Genomic DNA, 12,437 nt, shown 5'->3' with positions numbered 1-12,437 from the left:
AGACCTAATAGGGCATACACTCGTGCATTTACTAAATGCAGCAACCCGTAGAGACAACTATGATTAAATTCAAACTTGATAATAAAATAGTTATTTGGCAATTGTGATTGATAATAAAATTTTACTTAATTGAGTGTATCCATCATTCGAATGCACTCTTGACCAACACGAAGCCACCATCGACTGTTGGCTTTATTCAATTTTGTTCTCACTGCATTGTGTTGCGACAATGTCAGAGTAAACAGCCGAGATTCTCAACATGATTATCGAGTATAGTTAAAATTGAAGTAGTCACTATCTTTTAAGTTTTTAACAAATCTACTGATAATATCTAGATGACCATGTAACAAGCGATAAAAACACGATCTCTAAACTAACCTTGTAAAGGGGAACCGCAATAAATTATAATATACAACATCCAATGCAACCAACGTTAGGATTGCATAGTTGCCTAAGCCGGATAATTGATGTCAATTAAAAAAAACAATAAAATGGGTAAATTTTAATCTTTCAGCATCGAGTTTGGGGCACCTGAACTATCCTTAACCAGCTACATACGTCTCAAGAACAAATTGGGGCTCAGGATGAACAACTTTTTGCCATTAGAATACAGCTATGATACATCTAAATCTTCAGCCTGTTATATATCTACCGTGACTGGACAATCTTGTGTGGGTGAGTGAACTAGGTACTGTTGTATATCATTCCATTGCCTCCGAATGAACATTCTGATTGCTAGGCACGTTTCTTCGCAAGCTTGTTTTTTCTCTCTGGCAACAAACTGGGTCTAAAGCTGGATGCCAGTCTGTGAATCTCAGTCACCACGGAGAGTTAAAGGGGGTTTCCTTAAGTGAACCATCAAGATTTGGCTTTTTAGTTGATTATCATGGAAGTGCTGTACCATGAATTGAAGATCTTGTTTCAGGAGCCTGCAAAGTTGTGGGAATAGATGGTCTTGTATCATCTTGTGTTTTCATCAAGAACACCCAACACCTTGAGGCTTTGCCTGGTCATAATAAAGTAGATTTATGTCAAAATAAACTCAATATAAAATGGAAAATGCAGTTCTATCACGTGGTTATTAGTAAATAGGACAGAGAAATATATTATCAACATCAATGAACCCATATTTTTGCTAACTATTTGGTCAGCTATATGGTTCTTACTCCGCAATTGAACTCTATGCAATATGCATGACTAAACCATTGGAGTCTTAATTTTGTCAAGGTCTTCACTTTGTCTAACTATATCATATATTTTATTGAATGTCATTGAATATGTATATTTTTCTCGTGTTATGGTTATTTGAATTTACAAACTTAGTTACTTCTGAATATATTTTGGATCTAGTAGTTTCTGATAATCCCATGCCTTCATCTTAGCATTCTCTCGCCTTAACTCACAAGCAATAAAATAGGCCATTTTTTAACCCTGAACATATCATGGTAAAAAAAATCAACAATTTTACCAACAGCCATTTACATTCTTTGTTGAGATGAAAATAATCCAAAAAAGAAAGACAGCCTTCGAGGTTAGTTTTAGATGCCACCTTAACCTATGGCTATGCAAATTTTGGCCCTATTAAACTCTGAATAAAATCTATTTAGCACAAAAAATCATGTCAACAACAACAGCGTTGAAGCATCATTGTGGTGCAATGCTATGCACCACTGCTTGCTGTAAAAAGAAACTGGAGATGCTGGAGATATTTAGATTTAGGGTTTTAATTTCCACAGTATCCATTTTTACTGCACCTCTTGCATCTAATAACCTAGCAATAAGATTTGGGTGAGAATAAAATCCCACCAATTTGTGTTTCTAACATATCTTTTCTTGGTTCTTGGTTGCATATTTAATAGAATTGTTTTTCAATAAACTCTGTATTAATTTTTAAAAGTTGATATTGAATTTTTTAACAGGAATTCATTTTGAAAATATTAGTCTTGGTATAACTTCTAATTGTTGGTTATTTTTTAATGTAACTTCTTATATTAGAATGGATTAAAATTATTTGTGAAAAAGCAATACATGTAGTTGTAAATCTTTTATTTAGTTTCCAGTGAAGCATTTCCTCATCTTCTGAGATGGCCACTGTTAATGAAATCTATTTTCTTATTTATTTACTAAGAAAGGATTTTGGTTTTTGTCATATAAAAGTTTGACAAGCTTAGAAGTTATGGCTGTCATGGCCATTCCAAACCCGGTTAAAAAAGGAGGATTGTGCTAAGTTGTCAGCAAGCGTTAAACTAAGACAAATGTTCAGTCATAATCAAAATATAATTTGTTTTACGTCCAAGAATAACTTTGCCAAAAACATCCTAGGAATATAAATATATATCAAACAATCCCTTGGTGCAAATTGATTGAGAGCAGGGGTAGCTGGCATCCTAGTGATGATAATTGATAATCAGAAGTGCAAAGAATTCCTTTCCCAACTATGTAGGTGCTATAAGTTAGAAAATGTAGATGCTCAGCGACTTAAAACTGAATTAGTTACAAAGTTTGACTATCAAAGTGTCAATACTGAGAATTCCCAAAGTAAATCTATATCACGATTAAAACACAGTAGAAACTTTCATGAAAGAAATCATCACAAGGTGTGTAACAAATGGAAGTACCATGGTAGTGAAGTCCTCAAGTTTGGTTGATTAGCATAAGCAGCAAGCGGAGTCCGTAAGTTAGGATGCCGATTTAAAGCACTCTCAAGATGAAGTGATGGCAACTGTTATAAGTAATTTTACATAAGTACAGTACTAATTCAAACAAAATAAGAAATTATTGAATGGGGAAATAATAAACCTGAAGTAGAACATCAAAAGAACGAGGTTGTGTCTGTGCAGCACATTTCAGAAATCCCACCCATAATTTTGGCATCTTCCATATCTGCATTGAAAATGAAAAAAGGAAAGGATGAGACGTCATATGTCGGTTATGGCTAACCAGAAAATAAATCATTAACAAAACAAACAATGAAAAATGACTGTAGATCAAATATACAAGAATCTTGAGCTCTATCTATCATAAGGAATCGAGGCATCCAAGTTTAGTTTCACATGGATATTGTGGGCTGGGCAAGTAAGTAGGGATTATAAGCATGGATAAGTGAGCTAGTATTAACTTACACTTAACCATTTTGAGCTAGTGGCCTAGAGGTATAGTTCCCTCATCTATGCTCTTCATAACAAATTATTATATAAATTTAATATAACAATTATACCATGTAAGTTGTGTCAAGTACATGTACATTCTTAATTCTAAAATTAAATTTCAAAAAATATTTATTTTAAAATTATATTGCAATCAAAATAATATTTCTTTGTTAAGACCATGTTTTGTTGTGCTGCACATATATAATGCACAAGGTCTCAATTTGGGAAATGAACCATGGACCCACCACACATGGCTTAAATGCTTCAATCCCTTCTGAGTTATTCAATATTGTTTAATGTTGGTGAAATCTAATTGCCATCAAGTTATAAACTAAAGCTTAACTCTAGTTGAGCTTAACGAAACTGGAGTTATAAACAGATGTTTGAGCTAGGCTGGTAATGAACACGGCTCAAGTTCATTTGTGATTTTTGGCAAGGCTTGAATGCAGTTGAGCTCCACTAGATTCTACCCATCCATAATCTATACATGAAGTATATAAAAAGGGCAGCCCTATGCCTAGTGCACGAAGCTCCCGCCAATGCAGATCCTAGGGAAGAGTCGTACCACATAAAAAAAAAAACAAGTAGATCATGAGACAAACATGCAATTGCAATTGCAATTACAATGAAAGAACCAAAGTGAGTAATCATGCACTCAGACAGACCAGCACTAGACACAACATAAAGAAAATCAATAGCATGATATGAAAAGAATAAGTCATTGTTTACCTTGAATTGGAAATACGTTTATATGATCATGTTCAGAAATTTAGAGGAAAGAAAGCAAGTTTTGAATTTAAACGATTTACTTGTAGATTTTGAGAACAAACTGCTTGAGGGAAGAAAGCTTTACCCTACAATGGAAAAACTAAATAACTAAAACATTACATCTTGTACTTTCACAAATCTTAATTTTGTTTAATAATACAATTACGTTAGTTTAGCTGACCCTACCTAGTTGGATAAAGTTTAGTTGTTGTATACAATTAGGTTAGTTTACCATTTCTAAAAACATTATTTTGGAAATATTTATTTAGGCTGAACCATAGATTAAAATTTCAAGTCATTTCACCCGATTAGGGGTGTAAATGAACCAAGTGGCTCATGAACTATTCGAAACTCGATTCGATAAAAGCTCGCTTGAGCTCATTTAATGAGACTCGTTAAGATAAACAAATCAAGCTCAAACTTCACAATATTCGGCTCGTTAGCCCGTGAACATGTTCGTTAAGTTCATGAATCAACTTTTAAATAAAAAACATAATAGTTTTGATATTAAATTTATAGATTTTACACTCTACTTATGAAACATATAGACAAATATATTGTCCCCTCGGATGGGTCTAGTGGCTAGCGCATGAGGTGTTGCCATCATGAGGTCTGGGGTTCGAATCTCGGCAAAGCCGAGGTAAATGCCTCCCTTATGTGCTAGTCACTATTCCAAAGGCTAGTAGCCGCCCGTGATTTACCTCCTCCGTGTTGACCCTGGAACGGGTTGATGGGGGGCACTGAGGGCGAGCGTATTTGCCTTTTTGCCACCATATAGACAAATATATTAAATTTATTTATTAGAATAAAATTGTAAATTTTAATAAGAATATTATAATTTTCTCTAACTATATAATTTAGTTTTTAATGAATATTTAAATTTATAATTTATATTTATTAAGCTCGTTTAGGTTTGATAAAAGCTCGAATAAGCTCGTGAGCCATGAATATATTCGTTAAATAAAGCTCGAGCTCGGCTCGATTATAAACGAGTCAAACTCAAACATTCAAGAGTTCGGCTCGGCTCAATTACATCCCTACACCCGATACATCTCATTCCACCCATGGATCAGCACTAGCACAACGCCTACACCCGGAGGCGTCGCGGAAACCCAGCAACGCATCCAAAGGCATCGTGCGAGCCCTATGACGCCTTCGGATGCGTCGCGCGAGCTCGACGATGCGTCGTACGAGCTTGACGATGCGTCGTGCTAGCCCGACAATGCGCCCGGACTAGTTGTTCGGCCCCGGCGACGCATCCAAACGTGTCATACGAGCCTGACGACCTGTCCAGCCCTGGCGACACGTCTTAACGCGTCGTGTGAACCCAAAGACGCATTCGGACCAGTTGTTCGGCCCAGTGACGCGTCCGAACGCATCGCGCGAGCCCGGCATCCCAACCCCAACAACACATCTGACCCTTTGCCCGACCTCGACGACATGTCCGAACACATTGCTCAAGATCGGCAGCGAGTCCAGACGCATCACGCCGGCTAGCGTGCTCGCAGTCATCACGAAACAAGGATTACTTATGCTTTGATAATAAAGTTCATACCCAACTATAATTAGGATAATTTAAATATGCTTAATTAAAGCCTAATAAAAGTATCTCATTAATTTTATATATATATTAAAACAAAATTATTTTATTTTTTATTTTATATATAATTTTTAATATTTAGATTAAATTTTTAAGTTTTAGTTAATATATTTTATATTTAAAAAGTACTGAAACTATGTCAACACGACACAATACAGAACTGAAACCATATCGCTTCGATCCATGATCGAAATCTCAGTACGGCTAGAGATTTTAAACCATGGGTTGAACTAAAGAGATTATTTAAATTTTTTTAATCTTCTAATTTATTGGAAGGAATTACTTAATGCCCATTTTATTTATAAGTTTTTTATTCTTCTCACACACCCAACTGGTTTGATCTTGCACCCGTATGAATTTTAATCTTTATAAGCAATGATGCTCATACTGGAGTTTTTGTTCGCTGTCGGTTGTAAAATTTTGTATCCACTGTTAGCTCACAAAATGTTTAAGTTATATAGTTTTAAAAGCCTCTGACTAGGTTACACAAGCAACTGTTCAGGCGGACTTTGACAGGTGACACATGAATCCCATATATGCAATTGACAAAAAGCTCTTATTAGGTTTATCTGAACAAATTTAGATTGAATCAAACTGATTTAAAATCTTAAACTACCCTATTTGTTAGCTTCTAACTTATAAATGTTAAACACTTAGTTTCCATGTGACACTGTTATTATATGTGTCTTATATATATCATCTATTCCACTTATAATAATAATTAAAAAAACTTATTACAACCAAATGAAAGCTTAATTATATGTTGTAATTTTCATAGTTGCAACTATTTTTTTTATTAATTTAATGTTAACCACATAATGATATACATAGCGCATATGTGCTATGCAGTGAGACGATCACATGCCTTCACATACCCTTTTTCAAAGGTTGGTTACTTGATTACATATAAAATAATGGTAAAACAGAATATATAGAAAAAGAAAAAACTATCCTACGACATCATCAATGGTGAAACAAAAATAATATGTTACCTGCTTTGTCACTAACTTTGAAAGTATACCCATAACAAAATCAACCTGCAAGGTGGAGCAAGACCAGAAAATTTTAAGATTGTGCATTTCATGTTCACGAGCAATTAATAGAGAAATTCACTTCCATAATATGCAATGCATCACAGGGTACAGAGGAGAAGAGAAGAAAGGAGCTTCAAGAAGAAGACTCAAGGAGAGACCGGAGAAAGAAAAGGGGATCCAAGACATAATTAACTCAATTCAATGTAACGTAAGATAAAAATACACTGGCCATTGCAAAATAAGCATGTCCCACTTGGTCATCACAGTAACCCAAAGAAGTCCACAATAACAACCAAGTCTTATCCCACTAGGTGGGGTCGACTATATAGATCCTTCTACGTCATTGGACTCTATCCACTACTATATCATCATCTATACTTAAAATAAATTTTATTTTATTTTATTATTGTTAACCAAATCTTTTTTTTTCCCTCTTCCTCATTTGATATACGTATTTATCATATTTCACATCGCCTAACTGGATCATTTATTGGTTATCTAAACATATGTTTATATCATCTTAAACGTGTCTCTCGGAATTTTCCCTCAATAGATACAATTCCGACTTTCTCTCTAATGCTCTCATTTCTTATTATGTTCATCCTTGTATGTACACACATCCACCTTAACGTCCTCATCTCTGCAACTATCATCTTCTATTAATGTAATTGAGTCATAGCCCAACATTCTAACATAGCAAGTCTAACCTCCGTTTTACAAAACTTCCCTTTAAATTTTAGAGGTACTCTATCATATAAAACATCTGATACTCTCCTCCATTTCAACCATCTTATACTCCACCTCTGTGCACAATCTACTAATCCTCTCTAAGGAATTAGACAATTCAGAAGGATGCAGTAGCTCAATGTGGATCTTTTGTCTATGCCAGAACTTGTTAATCAACTTCCTATTCAAAAGACCATGCATAAGCCTGATTCTAATATAGATGACTTTTTCCTCCAACGGAGCTCTAGTTCTTTTGAAACTTTTTTTTAACAAAAACAAAGTGCAGTCTATGAACACAACAAAAACAAAGTGGTCAAGGATTCAAACTACTAATAAGAATATAAAAATAGCATGAAGTAAATAAGATCACTGGTATTAAGCAATTAACAATAAGTAGATCATAAGTCATGCCTTCAAAAAATGGTATGAAAACCATGGACGCATAGAAAATAGGTGGGCACTTGAAATTGCAATTTCTTAACTAAGTCCTCATTTGGTTTAATTGTTAGTTGCACAGTGGATACATAGACAAACAACAAAACAATAAGCATAGCTAAAACTTCTACTTAATATGGTTCAAAACCCCAGTTCCTACTCCATGGCTTATGACTCGTCGATAAGTCATCTCTCTATCTTTTATACTCCTAAAAGAAAGGAATCCTCTTAGAATGCATTGCTCACAATAAGAACAAAACATATTAAATAATTTAAGTAAAACAATAATAATACAATATAGAAAGCAATACAAGTGCACAACTTTTATCAGAACATTTTCACAATAGTTCAATTGTTTTCATTGCTTCCACTACATTTCATTGACTTTTACGAGCCTTGAGAACCTCCCTTTGCTTCCTTACTTATAGCCTTCAAGTTCTGTCAGCAATCTATTGTTCTACTTCAACTCAATTGTTGCTCTTTTAATCAACAATTGTTTTCATGATCTTGTAAACTTCTACATAGCAACAGATTTGCCGACTCCATCTGCAACAAATTGTGATTGTTTTCATGATCTTGTAAGCCTCTACCTAACAACAGATCTTTCAGTTGACTTCATCTGATTTCAATCGATTGTTTTGTTTGGAAATTGATACTTCAATTGAGTTCTTTTGTTCCTAGTCGATTGCCGTGCTCGATGCTCAATCACATAAGTCATCTGATGGCTCCTGCCATGCTTTGACAGATCAACGATCTTCTTCTAACTTCTTGTTGGAACATTTTGTTTATTGACAAATCTACGTGAGTCAACTTCCTAGTGAACTTACACACTAGTCGACTGAATGCAGCCTTCGGTTGACTAAATCATCAATTACGACCAATCTAAGGTCAAATTATCGCCTATGTCAAAAAATCTACTTGAAACACAGGTCATTTGTAGAGTCTCATCTCATTTAGACTTTATTGCTAAGAGGTCGTGCCTTCAAAACTTCCTTGTCTTGTGAAAAGGTCACCTTCAAAACTTTCTTTGTTAAGAGACCTTGCATCCAAGACTTCCTATGCCAAGAAGCCTCCCCGAGACTTCCTTTGCCAAGAGGCTAGACTTCTTTTGTCAAGAGGTGTCACCTCCAGGTCTTCCGCATCTGTCAAGTATCATGTCAACCTAGGTCAACCTTAACCTAACGGAAGTTCCACTTTCCAAACATTCGAAACCTTCACCTATCACCTGTGGACTTTCACTTGTCAAGCATATGATCAACCTTGCATGTCAGAATTTTACCTTTGCCAATACATCTTGGACTTCTCCTTTAACAACCTATGTTGAGCTCCTTTGATGCCAACACCGATTTGACTTCTCCAATACCAATACCTATTAGAATTTTTCGATTGCCAAGTATTTTGCCAACCTAAACATACTTGACAAATCACATTATCTTATCTTAAACCCTTATATCAAACATAAACCTTTGACCAAATATGAAAACCAAGTGATCATGCTCCTAACATCACTTGGGTACAATTGCACCAACAAGTTATTATGAAAGAACTCGTAGTCTGAAAGTAACCAATGTGAGACGTCAACTTTTGTATAGAGTAGTTGGTGTTAAAAAGGTCTGAAGATCAAAATTAATTCATTGAGAATAACATATCTAGAAAATATGCACATGTTTCTTAATGTGACTTTGCTTAGACAACCAAAATAGTTTAATTGCATTAACATTTATTCGAAATATCAGTAAATCAAACAATAATTTCAAATTAATATAGGCTACACTCATATCAAAAATTATAAATTAGTACATGAATCACGCTTCAAGATAAATTCTAAAGATGCCAACAACAACAACCAAGCCTTTTCCCACTAGGTGGGGTCGGCTGTATGAATCCTTTTACGCCATTGAGCTCTATCTCCTATTATATCATCATCTATATTTAAATAAATTTTATCTTGTTTTATTGTTGCTAACCAAGTCTTTTTTTGTCGTCCTCTTCCTCGTTTGATATGCATGTTTATCATAGTTTCACATCGCCTAACTGGAGCATTTATTGGTCGTCTAAGTACATGTCCGTACCATCTTAAACGTGTCTCTCGGAGTTTGTCCTCAATAGATGCAACTCCGACTTTCTCTCTAATGCTCTCATTCCTTATTTTGTCCATCTTCGTATGTCCACACATCCACCTTAACATCCTCATCTCTGCAACTCTCATCTTATGCTCATGTGCTCGAGTCATAGCCCAACATTCAGCTCCATATAACATAGCAGGTCTAACTGCGGTTTTATAGAACTTACCTTTAAGTTTAAGAGGTACTTTACGGTCACATAAAACACCCGACGCTCCCCTCCATTTCACTCATCCTGCTTGTATTGTATGTAAGACATCTCTCTCAATCCCTCCATCATTTTGTAAAAATGATCCTAAATATTTAAATCTCTCGATTCCGGGCAACTCGTCCTCTCCTATCTTAACAATTGTTTCATTACTTCTAATATTGCTAAACTTAAATTCCATATATTCTGTCTTTAATCTACTAAGCTTAAAACCTTTCCCTTCTAGTGTTTCCCTCTAAAATTTTAGCTTAGCATTTACTCCTTCACGTGTCTCATCTACCAAAATAATATCATCTGCAAACAACATGTATCATGGTAACGTGTCATAGATGTATCCATTGAGTTCATCCATATCTAATGTAAAAGATATGAACTTAGAGATAATCTTTAATGTAACCCTATCTTTATAGGAAACGCTTCAATTAATTTGCCTAGAGTCTTCACTCTTGTCATTACATCCTCATACATATGTTTAATTGTTTTAAAACACCCTACGTTAACACCTTCCTTTTCTAGAATTCTCTATAAAATTTACCAAGGAAAAATAATTTTACATCAATGAATACCATATGTAAATCTTATTTGTTTTCCTAATAGTTTTGAATCGATTGTCTAAGAAGATATATAGCTTCTATCGTTGACCTTTTGAGTATGAATCTAAATTGATTTTTTATCACCATGATCTCCTTCCATTTTTTTTTATAACTCTTTTCTAAAGATTCATGGTATGGTTCATTTACTTACTGCTCTTATAATTTACACAATTTTATACATCGCTTTTGTTTTATCTAAGGTATTTACCCTCTATTAATCACACATTTTTTCATTTTCAATAGCAAGTTAAATAACTTCAAAAAATTGTAAATCATTTTATACCTTGCTTCGCTAGGCACTTCATAGCTCTATTGGAATATCATCCAATTTAATCACTTTTCCATCACACATCTCATTTAAAGTTTGTTTTACTTAAGTTTGAATTCTCGATAAAAAATTAAAATTTCTATGCTCATTTGACTTAATTAAATTACCTAAGTTAAGTTGGTCACCTAAACCTTCATTAAAAAGTTAATGAAAATACCCCTTCCACCGCTCTTTTATTTCTCCATCATTTACTAATACCCTATTAAATTCATCTTTAATACATTTTATTTGGCTAAGATCTCTTGTTTTCCTTTCTCTCACTTTAGTTATTCTATAAATGTCTCTTTCCCCTTCTTTTGTATCCAATTTTTGATATAAGCGTTTAAAAGTTTCATTTTTTGCTTCACTCACTACTTTCTTAGCTTCTTTCTTGGCTATTGTATATTTTTTTAAGTTTTCCTCGTTCTTACAAATATATAATTCCTTATAAGCTATTCGTTTTTCCTTCACTTTCTCTTGTACTTTCTCATTCCACCACCAAGATTCTTTAAGATGTCAACAGAAATCAAAATTAAATCATGCCACAATTGTCAAACTCAAAAAAATTATGACATCAAATATTTGTTTTGCATTGTTTCTCTTTATCATCTAAATCATGGTGGTATGTCATCATTGAAACAGATATGTTGGAGCAACATTTGACCTTGGATTTGCTACATCTACCCAAATTTATTTTGATAATAACGTACTGTTATTTATACTCTAGAACGTTTAGACTTTGCATCATAAGATTCAATTGATTTGAGATTTCATTAATCAATAACTCCAAGTCAAATCTGACTTCTATAATTAAGAGTTATGACTGGAACATCCAAAAATGTTGACTGATACAAAGATTAATTACTTAAGTTTTGGTGATGTTATGCTTGAATCATGCTAAATTGGGTCCTCTCACACAAAGGTGCAGCTTGACACCAGAACAAAGCACAAGAATTGAAATTTCAATGTTGTCTTGCCCAAGTGAAACATCCAGTTCTGATATCACATAGAGATGTTGCACAATATCAGTACATATACCAGGTTCCTTGCCACCTTTCACATTGTCACAAGACTGCCAGACATCAGTCTCAATAGGGAAGGATAGAAGATGGTCAGCCCGATGTTTGTGGTGGCTAGGAATGTAGATGAATTTCTTCTTCAATGAACCGAGCTACTAACACGAGAGCAGGAACTATGTCTCAGCACAGATTGGCAAGTATAGAATCATTCAAGTCAGATATTGAAATTGGTTCCAGCATAAATATTTAGAACTCCAAAAAAGACATTTAGCAACAAATTGGCTTGACACAAAGTTAGAATTGTAAAAGCACTCAAGATCAAGACTCAATTCCTTGGGACATATCCCAGTCTTAACCAGATTGATAAAACCTCACAAAAGTGACCCCAGGAATTCCAGTTGGAACTTCAATATGAGTCCATGAAGTCATTCTAGGTTTATATCTTAAGCTTATTGCTTGCACAGAAATAACAAAC

General features: G+C 34.4%; 1 protein-coding gene across 1 annotated transcript in view; it reads right to left on the bottom strand.

Annotated features, from left to right (window-relative positions):
• Positions 1-356: 356 nt before the first annotated feature.
• LOC122046924 (symplekin-like) overlaps positions 357-12,437 on the bottom strand; it is a 42,949-nt gene continuing 30,868 nt past the window's right edge. The window contains exons 19-22 of the mRNA XM_042607884.1: positions 6,510-6,554; positions 2,800-2,883; positions 2,619-2,722; positions 357-1,006 (exon numbers count right to left, since the gene is read on the bottom strand). Of these exons, the coding sequence (XP_042463818.1) occupies positions 961-1,006; positions 2,619-2,722; positions 2,800-2,883; positions 6,510-6,554 (279 nt within the window). The 3' untranslated portion in view covers positions 357-960. The remainder of the gene's footprint in view (positions 1,007-2,618; positions 2,723-2,799; positions 2,884-6,509; positions 6,555-12,437) is intronic.

Source organism: Zingiber officinale, chromosome 2B (genome assembly GCF_018446385.1).
Source record: "Zingiber officinale cultivar Zhangliang chromosome 2B, Zo_v1.1, whole genome shotgun sequence".
In the NCBI taxonomy this organism is placed as follows: Eukaryota; Viridiplantae; Streptophyta; class Magnoliopsida; order Zingiberales; family Zingiberaceae; genus Zingiber; species Zingiber officinale.
This window is presented reverse-complemented; position numbering and strand designations above follow the sequence as displayed.